The sequence below is a fragment of the Dipodomys ordii genome, unplaced genomic scaffold, assembly GCF_000151885.1.
Source record: "Dipodomys ordii isolate 6190 unplaced genomic scaffold, Dord_2.0 Scaffold79, whole genome shotgun sequence".
Classification (NCBI taxonomy): domain Eukaryota; kingdom Metazoa; phylum Chordata; class Mammalia; order Rodentia; family Heteromyidae; genus Dipodomys; species Dipodomys ordii.
Window position 1 is genome coordinate 4,176,662 of NW_012267295.1, and position 20,277 is coordinate 4,196,938.

General features: G+C 57.1%; 2 protein-coding genes across 4 annotated transcripts in view; one reads left to right on the top strand and one right to left on the bottom strand.

Annotated features, from left to right (window-relative positions):
* The window catches only part of Cyth4 (cytohesin 4), a 20,350-nt gene extending 14,479 nt beyond the window's left edge, over positions 1-5,871 (bottom strand). The window contains exon 1 of the mRNA XM_013024945.1: positions 5,868-5,871. The gene's annotated coding sequence lies outside the window, so the exon portion shown is untranslated. The remainder of the gene's footprint in view (positions 1-5,867) is intronic.
* A 6,878-nt stretch (positions 5,872-12,749) lies between these two features.
* Positions 12,750-20,277, top strand: part of Rac2 (ras-related C3 botulinum toxin substrate 2 (rho family, small GTP binding protein Rac2)) — a 12,733-nt gene continuing 5,205 nt past the window's right edge. For 2 of the 3 annotated variants that reach the window (XM_013024906.1, XM_013024907.1), the window contains exons 1-4: positions 12,751-12,905; positions 14,875-14,946; positions 19,559-19,676; positions 20,178-20,240. In XM_013024906.1, the coding sequence (XP_012880360.1) occupies positions 12,871-12,905; positions 14,875-14,946; positions 19,559-19,676; positions 20,178-20,240 (288 nt within the window). In that variant the 5' untranslated portion in view covers positions 12,751-12,870. Of the gene's footprint in view, positions 12,906-14,874; positions 14,947-19,558; positions 19,677-20,177; positions 20,241-20,277 lie in introns of all 3 variants that reach the window. The other variant, XM_013024909.1, reaches the window with a different exon arrangement.

Sequence of the window (20,277 nt, forward strand, 5' to 3'; positions counted from 1 at the left end):
CGTCTGCGCAGCCCGGGCACAGCATCACTTCCTCAAGTGGGCAGAGATCCAGGCGATGGTGGGGGTCCGGGCCTGGGGGGCCAGCAGGGAGTAGCGGCCGGGGGAAGGGGGGCACACACGCACCGCCCGGGGAGCCGGCCCTGATGACAGACCCCTCTCCCCTCCAGGAGCAGCAGCAAACACCCAGCAATCTCCTTACTCCCCCCCGTCCCTGCCCCCCCAGCTTTCAGCAGCTCCCCCTTAAGAAAAAGACAAGTGGCAAAACGCTTCCCCCAAAGACACGTCTAGCTGCTTCCGGTCTAGTGAGTAATTGGATAGCATTTCTGCTTTCCCTTTTCCCTGAGGCTGCTGGGAAACTCACCATCACATTAGAAGTTCATCTACGTATGGACCTGGGTGAACTCGGGCTGGTCTCTTACCTGCGCAGGCGCAGTGAGCTTTGCTTTTCCTGCCTTTGGGAGGAGAGAGAGAATCCTCACCTGAGGGATACGTGTGAGATGGGCGGGGCCATGACAGCTGCTCAAGAAGCACTTTGCCCCTTTTGGCTTTACTTTTCTTCTTTGGTTGACATTCGTAAATTCATCGCTTGTGCCTTTCCCGCCAGGCTGATTCAAATCCTTTAGGGGAAGGGGAGATGGTAAAAGAATTATCTAGAAAATAGATGCTTGTGCTTTGGGTGACCACGGCCGGCTTCCATTTATTCATTTGTATTCCCATAAACTGTGGGGAGAGAAAGCATTTGAGTGTTGAATGAATGAATGAATGAATGAATGAAACAAGGGAGAGGGCAGAGGGGGAGATGCAAAACCTAGCTACAGACACAACTGCCAGAGGAACTGGGCTCCATGCCCAGGCTGCGCATGGAGCCCAGGGGAATGGCCCCAGCAAGGGACAGTGTCACTTCCCGGTGACTACAGATCCAGGATCATGTCTGTGCTGGGCGCCTGCAGGCCCTCTCCGCTTCATTGTCTGAGATGGAAAGCGTGGGGTGTTTTGTTATGCAGCGGGAACTCACCCATACATGTCACAGCCTGCGCTGTCTTTTCACTGGAGACACATTGGAGGCTTGTGTGCAGGCATGCCTGGCCCCACTGCAGATGGCTCAGGCAGAAGCCAGACCTGGGGGTGCCCGGCCCAGGACACTAGGGATTTGGACCCTCGACTCCCTTGGTTGTGGGGGAAACATCCTGGAGCTAACCCCATGGTAAAGCAGGCCGCGCGTGCCACGCTGCGCCCTGACCACCGCATGAGTTTCCTGCGTCACTGCAAGACAAGACTATGGAGCTGCTGCTGGTGGCTCACACCTGGAAGCCCTGCTTACTTCTCCTTTCCCAGTAAGGAGGACGGAGGAACTTGCTGTTTCCCTTTTCCTTCCAGCTGCCAGGAAGCTCAGGCAAATGTGAAGCTCAGCTTTTTAAAATTAATTAATTTTTGTCAGTCATGGGGCTTGAGCTCTGCAGTTCAAGGCTAGTGCTCTACCACTTGAGCCACAGTGCCACTTTGGAGATAAGAGTCTCACAGACTTTTCCTGCCGGGGCTGGCTTTGAATGGTGATCCTCACATCTCAGCCTCCTGAGTAGCTGGGATGACAGGCGCGAGCCACCAGCCCCGGCTCCCTGTACCTTACATAGCAAACCCAGGCCCACACTTCCATGTCCTGGGAAGCGACCAGATGATGACAGATCAGGGGTCTCGGGACTGGAGGTTTATTTGGCTTTGTTTCCTGCAGCAGTCTTGGGTAAAGTGTGTGTGTGTGTCTGTGTGTGTGTATCTGTGTGTGTCTGTGTGTGTGCGTGTTGGGCGGGGGGGGGGGAGGATGGCGTCACAAGGAGAACCAGCATGGGGTGGGGCGGGCTGGACCTCAGGGCCTGAGTGTGCGTGTTCAAGGCAGGCCGTGCCCTCCAGCTGCTCAGCCTGGCACCTGGCCTGTGGCCAGGCCGGGCCAGCAGCGGCCAATCAGCCTGGGCCTTCTCAGCCCCGCTTCCCTCTGGCCCGTCTGGTTCCTCTGATGGCACAGCCAGCCCGCGGGCGCCCCCCTGTGGTAGCCTCTGGGATGGCCTGCGGGGAATGGACCCCCGCCTCCCCGCAGCGCCTTGACTGGGGGATCTGGGGACTGGGCGCGGGAGGGCACGCAGCTCCAGCTCTGTCTTCCCTGTCCAGCTCCATTGCCGGCCTCCCTCCCTGGCTCTCGTGGCTAGTGGTCATCCCTGGCTTGTCTCGGGGTGATGTGGGTGATGGAGGAGGTGTGATCTTGGGGAGCAGAACCTGACCAGCTGAACCACAGAGGGACAGACACAGCTTGAAGCCGGGCGCTGGTGGCTCACACCTGTCATCCTAGCTACTCAGGAGGTTGAGATCTGAGGATCGCGGTTCAAAGCCAGCCCGGGCAGGAAAGTCCATGAGACTCTGATCTCTTAAGGAACCACCAGACAACCGGAAGTGGCGCTGGGGCTCAAAGTGGTAGAGTGTGGGGAGGCCTGGGCTGGGCTGGGGTGCCCAGGAGCCCCGTGTGATGGAGGTCCACACGTAGAGGGCCTCAGGGGGTGGGGCGGAGGGGGGCTCTCCTAGGAGGGAGCCTGACACCACTTTTCCTTTTTTTTTTTTTTTTTACCGTGCCGTCGAATCCTGATCCTCTGAAGTAGAATTCCACATGGCCGCGTTGGGTGATGTCTGCCTCAAACCTGTCCCCCCCCCCCCAGGTCCCCCATCATCCGGGCCTAGCCCCCCCTCGGCTGCCAGGGGGCGCTCCGGGGTTCCCATCACGCCCCAGAGTAATAAATCCAAGATGACATTAGCGGTCTGGCGTCTGGCCGCTCTGCAGTCTGCGCACGGGCTCCTTGGTGGCCCTGGGGGCGCGCGTGCCCCTTCCCGCCCGCGGCCGTTCCCCAGACAGCACTCTCCGAGCCCCCGGGCAGGCTCAGGCTGGGCCCCACTCTCTCCCTCCACACGTCCCTGGCCTGTCCAGCCACCTGCATGATCATTAGATTTATTGCCAGCCTGCTCGCTGGCTGTCTCCCGGCTGGAAGGGGGCGGGGGTGGCTCTGCTCCCTTCTCTTCCAAGAGGGGGGGAGGGCGGGGGGACGACGGCCATTCCCCAGGGGAAGCAGAGCAGGAAGAGGCTGGGAGACGTGTGCAGAATGAGGAACGGGCCACGTAGCCAGCCACCGCACTGAGTACCGATCCTTCACCGCTCCCTGTCCCCTCCCCGAGAACAGGAAGGGGGGAAGGGGAAGGGTGTGTGGCTGGGGGAAAGGGGCGGCTGGATGGACAGGAGGAGCCCTAAGCTCTCCCGTCCCCACACAGCAGTCTGCTGCCTTAACACGAGCAGCAGGCCGGGCTGGGGCCTCTGCCCTAGGCCTGGGGCTTCCCTGGGGCACAGGGCAGACAGAAGCTGGTTCAGGCCAGAGCCCCAGCTTCGCCTCCCCAGGAAGAGGAGGGGCTCCCAAGCCCCGCCTCCAGGTGGGCACTAGGAGAAGGAGGGTTCTAGAAGCCTGGGATGCCAGCACTCACCAGGCACAGGCAGGAGGAGGTGGGGGTGGGGAGGGAAGGAGGGAGGCCGGGCACCAGTGGCTCACACCTGTCATCCTAGCTACGCAGGAAGCTGAGATCTGAGGATCACAGTTCAAAGCCAGCCCAGGCAGAAAAAAAAATCTGTCAGCTTCCAATTAACACAAAAAGCCAGAAGTGGAGCTGTGGTTCAAGGGGTAGAGCACCAGCCTTGAGAGAAAAGCTCAGGGACAATGGCCAGTCTCAGAGGTCAAGTCTTAATACTGGAATACACACACGAAGAGAGGAAAAGTAAAAAGAAAGAGAGAGAGAGAAAGGGAAGGAAGGAGAAAAAGTGAAGGGAGGGAGGGAAGATGGAAGGATGAAGAAAAGACGGGGGGGCTCAGCTGTGGCGTGCCTGACTATCCAGCACAAGGTCAGGTTCAAGCCCCAGCAAGGAAAGGAAGGTGGTCTGAGGGCCCCAGGGGACCCGGGTGCTGGGCAGGGAGGCGAAGGACCCAGAACCCAGGCCGGTTCATCCAGACCTGACTTCAGGCTTCATGCTTGAAGGGACAAGGGCAGCTCGCCTCCCGGGAAGGCGGTGCTCGCCGGGCGCCCAGCCTGCGCTCGGTCTCCTCCTGGGCACCCAGAGCGTGGGTCCCGGCTGCGCCTGGCCTGCGCTCGGTCTCCTCCTGGGCCCCAGAGCGTGGGTCCCGGCTGACGTGGTACTCCAGGATGACGTGTCAGGAGGTGAGGGGGTGACTCGGAGCACAATGCCATGAGGAGCAGCAAGGGCAGATGTTCATAAGACACAAGTACAGAATGGGGCAATCCTGAGAGCTGATTTCCCCAAACCCCACAGCCACCAGAGGAAAGAAAACTGAGGGCTCCTGCCACCAGAATGAAAGTCCAGAAGCCAACTGGGTTTTCCCAGACCAGAGCTCATTTCCCTGATAGGCAAATCAGTGGGAAAGATTGACATCTAATAAGGAAATGGACACCCAGTATGTATGAGACCGCAGCTTAGGAGAAAGAAGCCTTGCTTTAACCCTTTGGAAATCCGCTCGCTCACAGGCAAATTACAGCTGTCCTGTAGTGCACTTTGCCTCTGAAGCATCAAAGAAATAACCAGTGAGCAGCCAGACGCACATAACTCACGCCTGTAATCTCAGCTACTTGGGAGGCTGGGATCTGGAGGATGGAGGTTTGAGACCAGCCTCGGCAGGAAAGACCTTGAGACTCTTATTTCCCATTAACCAGCAAAAGAAACGAAAGCCAGACTGGAGGTGTGGCTCAAGTGGTAGGATGCCAACTGTGTGTAGAAAAAAAAAACAGTGAGAATGTGAGGCCTTGAGCTCAAGTCTTAATACCGGCCACACACACACACACACACACACACACACACACACACACACACTCACACTCACATGCACGCACACACCCACTCCCCACACACTCACATGCACGCACACACACACACATTCGCACGCACACACACACACATTCGCACGCACACACACACGCACGCATGCACACACACTCGCACGCGCACACACTCACACACACACACTCGCACGCACACACATACTCACATGCATGCACACACACTCGCATGCACGCACACACGTGCACACACATACTCACATGCATGCACACACACTTGCATGCACGCACACACTCGCACGCACGCACACGCACACACACTCGCACGCACACATACTCACATGCACGCACGCACACGCACACACACTCGCACGCACGCACACACAGCACGTGGCAGAGATTGTGGAGCTTGCTGAGGCGCTGTGGCGGGTATTGGGAGAGCCCCGGGGGTGCCACCTGTCACCTGTCACCCAGCGCCCCACCTTCAGACTCCAGGTGCACGGTGAGCGTGGCCTGGTGGCTGGAGTCACCAAAGACCAGACACCTCCTTCATGAACAGGGGCTGCGCCGCGCCTGCCGTGGCCCGTGGGGGCACTGACAAAGCTCTTTATCCAGAGTGGGGACCAAACTTCTAGGAACACCAGGGACAGAAGCCAGCCAGCTCCTGCCCAGAAGGACAAAAGACGCTGCCTGGCATGACCTTGAAGGTGACCTTGGAGTCAGTGGGACCCTGAGCGGCAGGCCTGGGGGCGGGGGAGGGGAGACAGCCGAGGGCAGGTGGCAGCAGAGCCGGCCCAGGGGCCCTGGGACCTGGGGACCCACGGCTGGGCGAGTTGGGGTGCAGACCTGATCCAGGCACAGATGGAGGCCGGTGTGGCCAGGAAAGCCCCTGGTGGGGAGGGGCAACCGTGGTCATTGGGGATCTCCTGGGAGAAAGTCCCCTCCCTGCATCCTGTGGGGTGTGGCCAGGTGCTGGGGGGGGAGGGGTGTCCAGCCACCGGCTCTGTCACCTGTCTCCACTGAGCCTGGGCGCCGTCCCTCAGCTCTTCAGCTCGAGGCGAGCGCTCTACCACTTGAGCCACAGCGCCACTTCCGGTTTTCTGGTGGTTTATTGGAGATAAGAGTCTCATGGACTTTCCTGCCCAGGCTGGCTTTGAACCTCCATCTTCAGATCTCAGCCTCCTGAGTAGCTAGGATGACAGGTGTGAGCCACTAGCTCCTGGCCAGAGTAGGTCTTGACTCATAATTCCCAGACTTGACTCCAGGGGACCTGCCAGAGATAGGGGGGCTGATGGCATCTACACCCCAAAGTTTTTCTTTAAAAATGTTTTCATGCTGTTATTTCTTCTTCTTATTGCTAGCTATTATCCCAAGGGAGAAAGGCTGAGGGAGTGGTTCAAGTGGTAGGGCACCTGCCTAGTAAACTCTAGGTACTGAGTTCAAACCCCGGAACCACCACAAAAATAATAAGCAAATGATTAAGTAAAATAAAAGCAGATAAACAATGCCACAAATACCTTTAGGCCAATGAATTTGGAAGCCCAAGAAGAGACAACATTCTAGAAAAATATGTAAGGGATGAATCAAGAATTAATAGAAATTCCAGATAGTCCTGAATAAGTTAAAGAAATCGAGTTAAGGGCTTTAAATCGACCCCATCTTTCTTTCGCATAATTCCAAAGCCAGGCTCAGATGCCTCTGCAAACTTTATAAACTAGCAAGGAAGAGGAGATTCAATAATACTCAAATTCCTCTAAAACTAGAAAAAGAGACAGTATGGCCAGTTCATAGAATGAAACTAGTAAGGGGCTGGGAAGGTGGCTCAGTGGTAGAGCGCTTGCCTTGCATGCCTGAGGCCCTGGGTTCCATTCCTCAGCACCACATAAGCAAAAAGAAAAAAGCCGGAAGTGGCGCTGTGGCTCAAGTGGTAGAGCGCTAGCCTTGAGCTGAAGAGCTGAGGGACAGCGCCCAGGCCCAGAGTTCAGGCCCCACGACCGGACCCCCCCCCAAAAAAAAGAATGAAACTAGTAAAGCCTTGATGCATATAAATGGACGCAGCTGAGTGCCAGTAGCTCACGCCTGTAATCCCAGCTACTGAGGAAGCTGAGATCCTAGGATCGCTAGTTGAAGCCAGCCCGGGCAGGAAAGTCCATGAGACTCTTATTTCCCAATTAACCACCAAAATGCCAGCAGTGGAGCTGTGGCCCAGGTAGTAGAGTGCCAGCTTTGAGCAAAATAGCAAAGGGACAGTGTCCAGTTCAAGCCCCAGTAGCATAGAGAAATAAATGAGAAGGGACAGGAGGGCTAAGGAAGGCACGGTCCCGGCCACAGTGGTTGACAGACACCAGTCCCCTCACTCCTGGCATGAGGGCAGCTAGAAGCCAGCGGCTTACAAAGCCAGCGGTGGCCTGGCAGCGTGCGTGGGCACAGGTGAAGCTGCCCTCACCGAAATCCTCAGACAGGTTGAGTCTCAGAGACAAGGAGCGCGTGTGTGTGTGTGTCTCTCAGACAGCCCCCAGCACCCCAGCATCTCTAGCTCCTGGGCTGTGGTGTCTCCGTCCCACAGCTGTAACAGAGTGCCAGAGGCTGGGTAGTTTATAAAGAACAGAGGTTGGCTCCTCACAGTGCTGAGGTCCGGGCCTGGTGAAGGTGGTGTGGCTGCGTCCCAGCAGGGCGGAGCCTGTGGGGTTTTGGGGAGGGGTCCGGAGGGGAGGACAGGGCTGGCCCGCGGGGAGAGGGTTCAGAAGTGGCCACCTCACTGTCCTTTCCACTCTGTGCCCTAGACTGAACCACAAGCCCTGTCTCGCTGCATGGAGCTGAGACTGTGGTCTCTAGGGCATGCACGATGGCCAGCACTGGGACATCAGGAACTGTAGTGTGTGTGTGTGTGTGTGTGTGTGTGTGTGTGTGCGTGTGCGCCAGTCCTGGGGCTCAAACCCAGGCCTGGACACTGTCCCTGAGCTTTCCCATTCAAGTCTAGCACTCTCCCACTTGAGCCACAGCTCCATTCCGAGATCTTCATGGCTCATTGGAGATAAGAGTCTCAAGGACTTTCCTGCCCTGGCTGGCTTTGAACCTCTATCCTCAGTTCTCAGCCTCTTGAATAGCTAGGATTACAGATGTGGGCAACCGGCACCCAGCACAGAGAAACATGATACAAACAAAACTTGGGCGTTACTGAGAACCATAGGGAATTCTTTCCTGGATCTGTTCAAAGCCCACAGGGAATGCCGGCTTCAATGGTACAACATTGCAGCGTTTTCTTTAAAGTTGTTGTCACTACCATTCCTCTGATTCAATTCCAGCCTGCAGAAAAGAATCCAAAGGAGCCAAGAAATCATGTGGAAAAAAAATCAGGAAGGAACTGGTCACCAGTGGCTCCCACCCATCACCCTAGCTACTCAGGAGGCTGATATCTGAGTATCCTCAGATCACAGTTCAAAGCCAGCCCTGGCAGGAAAGTCTGTGACACTCTGATCTCCAATAAACCACCAGAAAACCAGAAGTGGTGCTGTGGCTCAAGGTGGTAGAGAGCTTGCCTTGAGCAAAAGAGCTCAGGGACAGCACCCAGGCCCTGGATTCAAGCTCTATGACTGAAAAAATAGATCAGGAAGAAGAAATCATTTTTCATAAACAATAAGGCTTGTCAGCAAGACAGTGTTACATTGGTAAGTAGCACAATCTGGAGATAAATTATCACGAGAATTTCCACCTGAGGTTTTTACATGTATGAGCTCAACATATAAACTTTGACACTACATATTGAGAGCAAAGAAGTTCAATGTTAAAGTATTTGTTATGGGGTTGGAGTTATGGCTCAGGTGGTAGAGCAACAGCCAAGGAGTAAAAGCATCAGATACTAAGTTCAAGTCCTGGTCCCAGACAAATAAAATACAATAAAAATAAAAATATTAGTTATCACAGTGCCCAAAGTAATGAGGTATCCCGAGAGAAATCACTTGAAGAAGGGCGTGAGCTTTCTGGAGGGGAAATGCTGCAGATGCCAGAACCAATCTTCCCAGCTCCCATTAGATGTGAACGGAAGGCGGGTATGCCTTTCGGGGAACCTGATAGGCTTCATCCACAATGTATATGGAAGAACAGAGGGTCCCTCAGAACAGAAGTGCAAGGCCAGCGGGCTGACCCAGCAGACCTCTGCTGTGGAGCTGAGCAAACAGAAGCCGGGCTCCTGGCTCCTGGGTGGAGTCAGACAGACCCACGAATCTAGTGGATGCTGGAGGGCGGAGCTCACGTGTGGGTTGTGTGGTTTGGGGGGATGTGACTGCACGGGTGCAGGCATTCGGCCTGGGTGGCCATGGGTTTTGTGGTGTCTGTCTGTCTGTCTTGGTCTGTCTGTCTTTCTGCCTTTCTTTCCTTCTTTCCTCTCTCTCTCTCTCTTTCTCTCTTTCTTTCTTTCATTCTTTTCTTCTTTCTGGCTTGAACTCTGGGCCTGGGCGCTGTCCCTGCCCTTGTCATTCAGCTCAAGGCGAGCGCTCTACCACTTGAGCCACAGCGCCACTTCTGGTTTTCTAGGAGATAAGAGTCTCAGGGAGTTTCCTGCCTGGGCTGGCTTTGGATTGTGATCCTCAGATCTCAGCCTCCTGAGCATCTAGGATGACAGGCGTGAGCCACCGGTCCCCGGCAGGCCTTGGTGTTTCTGTCTGTGAAACGGGACTCCTGGAGGAGGAGATGAAGGCTCACACCAGGCCCGGTGAGCTTGTTTGCCTCACTTGGCTTATTTGTAAAATGGGAGCAATGGATGTAGGGGTTCGCAGGGGTCACGTGCTCGAGCCGCGTTCCCACACTGGAGAGGTGCCGCGATGGCCGCTGTCCTCAGGTGGCGTGGGATTCCTCATGCGGAGTGATGGGGGCTGGTTCTGAGTCGAGGAGGGTTTTGCCTGTGCTATGGGGGAGAAGCACCCCTGCTGGAATGGGGAGCAGGTGCAGTCCTGGGGCGGCCGCCGCTGTGTACGGCTGGGCCTGAGGAAGCCATGCCCTGGCAGGGTTGACTGGAAGGATAAAGCTCAGCACATCGACTGCTCGCCAGGGCCTGCGGCCGTGCCCCTCACCCCTCGGCTCTGTGCTCCTAGAGGGGTGCCGCCCCCCACCCCACACGCTGGTTTTGTTTCCTGGGGATGAAGCAGCCAGCAGCCAGCCCCTTCCCCTGTGTGGGCCTCATTTGCCTGCCGCCCGCCCGCACCCTGGCCCCAGCTGAGTCCTGGCGCCTCCCCACCTGCTAGGTTTCAGACCTGATTTGCATTTTCTCTTTCTCTTCTCTGCTCTGGGTGCAATCCAGGGTTCCAGTTACTGAAGTTACTGTGTCTTGGCTAGTACCGAGCCTTGAAGTCAGGGTCTCACGCTGTCTCTTGGCCTTTTTGCTCAAGGTTGGCACTCTACCACTTGAACCACTCTTCCAGTTCCAGCTTTTTGCTGGTTAGAGATAAGTGTTGCTCAGATTTGTTGGCTCAAGCTGCCTTCAAAGTGCAGGCCTTGGATCTCAGCCTCCTGAGATCTCCTTGGATCTCATACTTCCTGATAGGTATGAGCCGCCGGTGCCTGGCTACATCTTTATTTATTTATTTTTTTCAAATTCTTTATTGTGATTAAGTGGTTACATAATTTCCCAAATCTAACAGTATTGTGGGATAGTGATGATTAAAGTCGCAAACATATTCTAACTTTCATGAGGCAAATGGTCTATCGTGGTCTATAACATTGATGAGTTCCATGAGCTTTGACAATACAGTTATTTCTTCTACACCGGGTGATATGTAAATTTCTTTTGTTTTGCATAGCATTAGCTGTTCCCTCTTTCCCACTTGTTCCCTCCCTCCCATCACTGCCATTAGTTGCTTAGTTCATTTTGGTCAATGTCCTGTGCAGCTGATGGGTCCCACTGTTGTATGGTTTTCCCTGATTCCCTCTAGTTCTGTGTAATCCTCCTGGTTTCCCTCCGGTGTGCACATATATACCATACATGTGATCAGCAGCATGAGTGGAAGTCCTTGTTTCTTAAGTCCTGTTAATTTTGTCGTATCACCTAACATTTTGGATTTAACATCCACTTATCAGGAAGACCATGTGCCGTTTGTCTCTTTGCTCTTGGCTTACCTCGCTCAACATGATTTCTTCTAGCTCCATCATTTCCCTGCAAATGCCATTATTTTGTCATTTCTAATGGCTGCATAATATTCCATTGCATATAGATACCACAAGTTTTGGATCCATTCATCTGTGGTGGGGCATCTGGGTTGTTTCCATATCCTGGCTATTGTGAACGGTGCTGCAATAAACATGGAGGCGCATGTGTCCTTGTATATGGGTTCCTGTTGTTCAGGATAGATGCCTAGGAGTGGTATGGCTGGGTCATAGAGGAGATCTATATTTAGCTTTTTGAGGACCCTCCAGACTGCTTTCCAAAGTGGTTGTATAAGTGTACATTCCCACCAGCAGTGTAATTGGGTTCCTCTTTCTCCGCATCCCCTCCAGCATTTGTCGTTGGCTGACTTTAGGATGTGGGCCATTCTGACTGGGGTAAGGTGGTATCTCAGCATCATTTTGGTTGTTGTTGTGACGGGGCTTGAACTCGGGGCCTGGGCTCTGTCCTTGAGCCCTTTTGCTCAAGGCTAGTGCTCTATCACCTTGAGCCCCAACTCCATTTTCTGGTTTTTGAGTGGTTGATTGGGGACTTTTCTGCCTGACCTGGCTTTGAACTGTGATCCTCAGATCTCAGCTTCCTGAGTAGCTAGGATTACGGGTGTGAGCCATGGTGCCCAGCTTATATTTGTTTTTTAACTGTCACTGGGGTGTCCTATGGCTTAACAGCAGGAGAGAAAAAGAATGTAGATGGGGAGGAAGTGTGGAAAATAAGGAAAGGGACTCTAAGGTGATCAAGGGGGACCCCAGTTCCTGATCCAGGTTAGGGCCCCCCAAAGCATCTGTGCAGCTTTGAGCCATCTACTTGAAGCTCAGTGGGCATCCGTGGCTGTCGTTTTCACAGATGGCTGCCAAGTGTTTCAGCGACCCTTGATGAAAGTCAGATGCATATCTCTGTGGAAAGTTCTGGAAAGGATGGGACCCTTGGTGAAAGTCAGATGCATATCTCTGTGGAAAGTTCTGGAAAGGATGGGGCTCCTGGTGCCCCTCGGGGAAGGTGGGAAGGGGGTTTTCCCAGCGTGGGGAACAGTCTGGCACTTCCCTGGCTTCCTCCGGCTCCCCAGTTCCCTCCAGGGAGCCTGAGGCTGCTGAGGTGGGCCGTGACCCTGACAGTGACCTTGGACCCAACCGGGGGAGGTAGTGTTTCCTGTTCCGGGGCACACACCCCCTTCTTCCCCTCACTGAGCTGTGGGCCTCGGGCTTTGACCCCCAAAGAGCAGCTGGGGCCTCTTGACCACAGCATTGATTTCAGCTGCCTCTGGTTGCCAGGGTTTGGGGCCCCGCGGGCTGCTCAAGGCTGGCCAGGCGGGGTACTGAGGGACCCCCATTTATCTTCTCTCTCCCCTCCCCTTCTTTCCCCACTGCCACCCCTGCGCTCCCAGTCTGGGCCAGGCTTTTTTCAGGGGGGCACCCCCTGTGTGCCCAGGTATCTCCTGGCCCAGTCACCAGCCCCCTGGTACTATGCCCAGCACACAGTAGGTGCTCATTTAATGCCTGTGCTCAGGCCTGAGGCGGAGCGAATTCTTGGAAGCTGCAGGTCCTTGGAGGACACAGGCTCTGCTTGTTTGTGGGCAGGAAATGGGGTCTCCCAGCCCAGAGGGCACCAGGGGGTGGCCAGGGCTGGGCTCAGCACCTGAGGGCCCCTGGCTGGTCCCAGACCACATGCCCCGCCCTGTGCAAGCCCGCCAGCCCGTGGGGCCAGCAGCCCGGGTTGGGTAAGTTCCCCTTCCGCTTCCTCCCGCCTCCTGCCTCCACAGCTGGGGCACCCGCCTGCTCTCTGCACCCGGCCCCCACACAGACGCTCTCAGCCCTCAGCTCACCCCTGGCCCTGCGGCTGCGGACACCATGCAGGCCATCAAATGCGTGGTCGTGGGAGATGGGTAGGTACCTGGCTGAACTTCCCCATGTTCCCTCCTGGGACACCCGGGAGCCGGGAGGCTGGGGGAGCCCGGAGGCTGGGGAGTCACTTCCTTTCTTAAGAGAGCACACTGGGGTGGGCGAGGACGGTGCGCCCCTCCCCAGAAGCCACCTGGGTGTGGGGGGGGCACAGGACAGTGGGTGGGTGGCAGTCCCAGGGCTCCTGCTATAGAAGAGAGCTGGGGCTGTGATCCCACAAAGCCCAGCTCCAAGGTACAGGTGCAGATGCAGGTTCGAGGCTGGCCAACCATTTGTCCTTTGAGCTGGGCTCTGGTCACTGCAGGGGACAGGGCGGGGGAGCGGGGAGGAGAGGGGAGGCCGGGGTTGATGCAGCCCAGACATCCAGGAGAGGAGGCTCTGCAGCTGTGGTCTTGTCACCCCGCCTCAGCCTGCTGGGGTGCAGCGGATATAGGGGTGGACACGGGGAAGGCAGGGGTGGGGCAGGAGGAGGCCATGGAGGGGTGACCTTGGCGGGGCGGTCTGGGTTAGTTTCCTCATCTGCAGAATGAGTATAACATAGGCCAGCCAGCCAGGCCTATTAGGGCCCAGCCCACAGGTGCACCCTGGGGCCCTTCTGCTCTTCCCAGGGGTTCTAGCCTGCTCCCCATTCTGCAGCGAGGCTGCTGGGAGGGAGAGCCTGCAGCCTCCCAGGGGCCCCTGGGCTCTTTCCTGGCTGAGTCCTTGAAGCTTGGCCTTGACCTTGATGGCATTGCTGGGGGTGGGGCAGGGAGAAGCCCACCTTGCTCGTGTGTGTGTGTGTGTGTGTGTGTGTGTGTGTGTGTGTGTGTGTGAACTGGGCAGGGGGCAGAAGTCAAGGCTTATGCTCTACTCATTCCACCTGTGTGGGTGGGGAGGGGAAGGAGGGGAGCAGCCACTCAGACCCGAAGTGAGGAGACTGAGCAGAGCAGGGGTGGGGGGTGAGGAGCAGGGCTGACCCCCGTGGCCTCCCCCTCCCTCTGCCCCCTCCCCCCCCTCTGATGAGCTACTCTTGCCTCCTCCTGGCCTGGCAGGCGCTCTGGACTGCGGTGCAGCCTGAGGGGAGGCAAGCACAGGTGTAGCTCTCTCCCTCTGTTTTTTGTTTTTGTTTTTGCCATTCGTGAGCCTTGAACTCTGGGCCTGGGCGCTGTCCCTGAGCTCTTCAGCTCAAGGCGAGTGCTCTACCACAGCACCACTTCTGGTTTTCTGGTGGTTTATTGGAGATAAGAGTCTCACAAACTTTCCTGCCTGAGCTGGCGTCTAACCGTGACCCTCAGATCTCAGCCTCCTGAGTAGCTAGGATGACAGGCGTGAGCCACCAGCGCCTGGCTTCTCTCTCTGTTTTATCCTTCACCTCTCACCAACCCCAGCCTCACAGATTCTGTTTTGTAGGTGAGAAATTGAAGCTCTAAGAAGTTAAGTAATTTTCCAAGACCTCAGAGGATTTGAACCCACATCTCAAAACCTGAGTTGGCGAAGGAGGGGTGCGGGCCCGGCTGGCTGTCATGGGCCCCAGGCTCGGAGCCAAAGCCAGGAAACGGAGGCAGAGGGAGGCTAGATGGCTTGCCCCAGGCCGTGCCACCTGTAGGTGGTAGAGCTGAGATTTGAACCCAAGACTGAGAGCAGAGCCCAGTTCAGGCCCCAGCGGTCCCCCAAGCCTTATCTGGGTCTGGTGGGTGCCGTCTCGAGTCTTAACCCTCTGACTCACCACCTTCACTGTGCTCAGGGACCAGAATTGGGGTGAGCACCCCCAAATCTGCACTTCCCTAAAGGCCTCGGGCGGCTTTGGCCCGATGTCTCAGCTGGGGAGACTGAGGCCTGGAGCAGAGGATGCCGGGACCTCCTGGAAGCCCAGGCTGGAGGATGCAGGAGTGGAGGCCCAGACGGCCCCGAGGCCTCCCCAGGCGTCGGGCAGAGCCATGGCCGTCTCGCAGCCTCTCATTTCCTGTCTTGCAGAGCCGTGGGCAAGACGTGTCTGCTCATCAGCTATACCACCAACGCCTTCCCGGGAGAATACATCCCCACCGTGTGAGTGGGGCCCTGGGGCGGGACCCGCTGGGAGGTCGGGGAAGGGGGGGGTCGGGCATGGCTGTGGGGAGCCACAGGCCGTTTCCAAGTGTGTTCCAGGGCAGAAAAGGGGCCGGGGGCCTGGTGTGAGCGGAGGCCGGTGGGGTCGCGGCTGGGGGTGAGCCCGCTGGGGGCTGGCAGAGGCCAGCTCCGTTCCTCGATGTGGCAGCTGGCTGTCATGTGACCCAGAGGGAGGGGAAGAGGGGATGGGCAGCTTGTGGCTCCTGTCACCCCCAGAGAAGTCCCCCACCTCCTCAGATCACCAGCATGGCTCCTTGCTTTGCTGGGAGTTCCTTAAAATTATTATTATTTGTGCCACTATGGGGGCTTGAACTCAGGGGCTGGGCACTGTCTCCGAGCTTTTCTTTTTTTGCTAGAGGCTGACACTCTACCACTTGAGCCCCTGCTCCACCTCCAGCTTTCTGCTGGAGATAAGAGTTTCTCGGATCTGTCTGCCGAGCCTGGCTTCGCGCCACAGTCCTCGGATCTCGGCCTCTGAGTGTCTGAAGCCCAGCTTGCTCTGAGTTCCCAGAACTCCTACTTCAGGGCCTCTGCTCAGGCTCTTCCTTCTACCCATAGTGTTTTTGTGACGAAAGCCAGCAGGCCCCGCTCCAGTGCCCCCTCCTCCAGGACGCCGGCTGGTCTCTCACGCCCCTGTGACTGCACCCAGGGCTCCTCTGAGCTCCCTGTCCCAGCTCAGCATCTCACTCGGGCACGTGGCTTCCATCCCGGGCCTCGGTCTGGGGGCCAGCCCTGCCTCGTGGAGGCCGTGTTACAGTACCAGAGTTCCCCCGGAAGCTCAGACTCACAGCAGCCAAGTGGCCCATCCCCCAAGGTCACTGGCCGGCCTGGCTTTAGAGCCCAGGGCCAAGCGGAGGGTTGCTGGGGTCCCCACTGCTCAATCTTTTTTCTTCTTCTTCTTTTGGTCATGGGGCTTGAGCTCAGGGCCGGAGCACCGTCCCTGAGCTCTTTGGCTCCACGTTTGTGCTCTACCACTTGGAGCCACAGCACCACTTCTGGTTTTCTGGTGGTTAACTGGCGAGTCTTGCTGCCGTTCCACCCGGCTGGGCCCTCAAAGGGGTTGGGTCAGGGCTGATTCTGTTGGGGAGCCACCCACGGGACAGGCCCCTGACAGAAGGTCTGGGCATCTGGCCCCATCTTGCAACGCTTCCTGGTGCTGAAATGTGGAGTCCTGGGAAGTATTAACCAGTCCCAGATCCATCCTTCCTCCCTGGTCTGCCAGCGCCCAGCCCTTGCGCAGTCCTGGACTAGGCCCCAGAGGGGCCTGTGCTCCTGGGACTGAGAGAGAGAAAAAGTCACACTTGACATTGGAGGTGGAGGGAAAGGGGGGCTTGGGAAAACAGGTAGCCGGAGAGCTCGGAGCCCAGGGCCGATGGGGCTGGGGGAGGACCTGCTGCAGGCAATTGAGCCAATTGAGGTGCTGAACTGGGCCAATCCTGGAGGGTGAACAGCTAAGGGGCGGGACCTGAACCTGCAGCTTGGGAATTGATACCTGGGGGGGGCGGGTGGGCTGCACTGCCGGCCAGCCAATCAGGCATCAGGCCCCTTGGAGCTAGCTCCTGATTGGCTCTCTCCACCGCCTCCTCAGTATCCCTCTTACCTCCCCGCCTCCACCTCAGAGACCAGTGGCCTTCTTCTGGAAGGATGCTGACAGGACTTCCTCACCCCTCCCTTCGGCCTTGACATTTATAGCCTGCTGATTTATGCCCTACATCCTAGAGGGCCCCAGGAGAGCTTGGCTCGTTTTCAGATCAGGAGACTGAGCCTGCTTTGGAAGTGGCCCTGTGCTGGATATTAATGGATGGCAGCAGGACCCCATCCTGTGACACGGGTGGGGTTGGGGGGGGTGACCCCTTCTACCTTCTCCTTATAACTCCATGAAAGACAAGGCCCAGGTGAGCTCTAAAAAGGGACAGGCTCCCATGATGGCGCACCTAGCTAGCAAAGCATCCGAGTTCAAACTCAAGTACAGCACCAAAGGAAGATCTTAAAGAGGTGTGTGTGGTGACTCACGCCCGGAATCCCAGCTACTCAGGAGGCTGAGATCTGAGGATCAGGGTTCAAAGCCAGCTTATGCAGAAAGGCCCAGGCCAGCCTTGTGCTACAAAGGCCAAGAACCTTGACCGCCCTGTCCTTACGGCTCAGGGAGGGCCCCTCCCATCTTCCTGCCTTCCTCTCCATGGAAAGCTCTCCGTGGTGCCGCTGTGGCCAGCCACAAATAGCCGTGTTGCTCACGGGGCTGGCGGGATGTCCCGGGCAAGTCCCTGTCCTCCCATCACCCTTCGCTCCTCCCTGGACACAGGAGGGAAGGCTGGCTGGTGGTGTGGGAGCAGCCCTGGGCCTGGCCGACCTCGCCCGGTGGGAGGCTCTCAAGCAATAGAGGCCCCAGGAATTCAGCCTCAGGAACGATCCTTATGGCAGCTGGTTCTCTAGGAGAGGCCCAGGGGCCTCTGGGTCATAGATAATGAGATTGCTGAGGTCAACTCCTTCGTGGAAGGTTCTAGTGCCTGCTGTCTCCTGCGATCCTCCTGACAGCCCCAGGAGAGAGGGACATTTCTCTTTTTGGGTTCTCAGCGAGGCCAGGGCATGCACCCGGAGTCATACCGCTGGCCCCAGTGAAGAGTCCCCAGTGAGCCTCTGGGGCCTGGCACGAGGCAAGGCAGGGCGGAGCTCACCTAGGTTTGTGAGCTGGCCAGCCTTGGGAAACCTACCTAGCCTCCCGGGGCCTCAGTTTCCCCATCTGTCTGATAGCAGTCACATGTAGTCTTGTTGTCTTCCGTCCTGTGGAAGACAGGACCTATTGTACAACGCCCACCCACTCTCTGGGCCCAAGATGTTAGAGGACACAGTACACCCTCTAGGTGTCCCAAAGCTGCGTTTTCTTTGTCTTTGTTTCCTTTAATTTTTTTTTTTTGCCCCAGGCACCAGTGTCTCATGTTTGTAATTCTAGCTACTTAGGAGGCTGAGATCGGAGGATCCTGGTTTGAAGCCAGCCTGGGCAGGAAAGTCTATGAAACTCTTCAGTTAATCACCAAAAAGCCAGAAGCTATAGCTTATGTGGCAAAGCGCTAATCTTGAGTAAAAAAAAAAAAAAAAAAAAAAGCTCAAAGACAGCATCTAGGCCCTCATCTAAGCCCTGAGACTAGCACACATTTTCTCTTTTAATTGCTAGTGTTGAGGCTTGCACATTGTACTGTCTACTCTTGGCTTACTTGCTCGTGGCTGGTGCTCTATCTCTTGACCTACACCTCCAGTCAGGCATTTTGCTGGTTATTCTGGAAAGAGTCTCATGGACTCTCCCATCCGAGCTGGCTTTGAGGCTCAGTCCTCAGCTCTCAGCCTCCTGAGCAGCAGTGCCTGTGTCCCCTCCGGACTGGGGGTGTCTGGGATGGCTCCTTCCTTGGGAAGTGCCCCGGCAGGCGAGCACAGGGGACTGGAGGCTGGCTCAGGGGCTGGTGGAACACGCAGGGCCCACCCTGGGGTACTGAGTCCCGGGGGAGAGCTGGTGGGGGGTGGCAATGGTGGCTGTGGGTCAGAGAGGCTCCGGAAGGGTGAGTAAGAGTCAGGCAGCCAGCAGGAGGAGGGAGGGGCGTGTGGAAAGTTGGGGTGCTGTTCCCAGAGCTTTCCAGGCTGTGGGAGGAGCGCAGAGATGTCCAGGACCCTGTCCAGGGCTGAGCCAGTGCCCTGTGACACCCCTGGCTCTGATGTTTTCTTTTGGGGGGGCACATGGGGAACCCTGCCTTCAGTGGGGACAGAGACACTAAATACCTGGCTCAAGGTCCAGGCTGAGCCGTGGCCTGAGGAAGGGGACTTTCATAGCGGGAGCAGGGAAGTTCTGCATGGAGGAGGATTTCTCAGGCAGGGTTTTGAAGCATGAATAGGAAGCCAGAATGAAAAGGGGTAGAAGAGTCTTCCAGGCACAGGCAGGGGCTGAGGTCTGGAGAGTGCGGGGGTCACCGGTCAGGATGGTGGGGGCTATTTGGACAGGCTGGTGGTCGGGGGATGTCTGGGCAGAGGGCATAGCGTGGACAAGCAGAGGGAGATGGGCAGGGTGAGCCTTGCTGGGCCCCAGAACTCCGCCGGACTGCTCTTCAGTGTCTGTCTCAGTGTTTATGACGATGGGCAAGCATTTCCGCAAGGCTTCCTGGGGTCCCCTCCAGACACACACCTCCACATCCCCTTGTCTCATGCTTGGCTTCTGGGCTGAGCAGTCATTGAATAAACTCTGGCACAGGTGGGGTTTATGCTCATCAAATCCCAGAAGGAATATTATGCAGCCCCAAACATGACCTTTCCGAGAGACAGGTGATGGCAGAAAATGGATCAAGAAGTACTATCCTCTTTTGGTTTATTGATATTTTAAATGTCTTATTATAATGAATCAGTAAGGAATAAACATGAAAGGCAGCCCAGCTGTACAGTGCTGTGTGACGTTGGGCCCGTTGCAGCCCCTCTCTGAGTCTCAGCCTCTGAGTGGATCAACAACATGAACCGGACATCCTAGGCCCTGGAGTCTGGCTGGCCCCGTTCCCATCTTGTCCACTCCTCGCAGGTTTGACAACTATTCAGCCAATGTGATGGTGGACAGCAAGCCGGTGAACCTGGGGCTGTGGGACACGGCCGGCCAGGAGGACTACGACCGCCTCCGGCCACTCTCCTACCCCCAGACGGTGAGCGGCCCCGCAGCCCCAGCCCATGGCAGCCCCGGGCCCCCGGCAGCCCCGGCCCCCGGCAGCCCCGGCCTTGGGGCCTACCTGCCCTCAGATGCCGTGCAGCCCCGGCCCCCGCAGCCCCGGCCCCCGCAGCCCCGGCCCCTGGGCCTCCGTGCCCTCAGATGCCATCCAGGCCAGCAGGGCCTGGCCAACCCCGCCTCTCCCCGTCAGCCCAGACCGGCCCTGCCCTGCTCCGCCGGCCCTGTGTGGGCAGAGGCCTCATCTGGAGCCTGGTACAGCACTGCCAGCCTCTGGCCTTCGCTGGCTGGACAGGCCACTCTGGCCAACAGTGCCGGACTCGACCACTGAGGGGAAGGGGTCTGGATGCCCCACCCTAGTTCCCCAAGGTCCCCCTCATGGAGCCCCGGGCTCCTCAGCATGGCTGCCCGGGCATGGGGGGGAGGGGCAGGCTTGGGACACATCTGGGTTCCCTCACGGTCCGGTCCGCTGTGTCCCCAGGATGTCTTCCTCATCTGCTTCTCTCTGGTCAGTCCCGCCTCCTATGAGAATGTTAGAGCCAAGGTGAGCTGAGAGGGAGGGGGAGGGAGAGGTGGGAGGG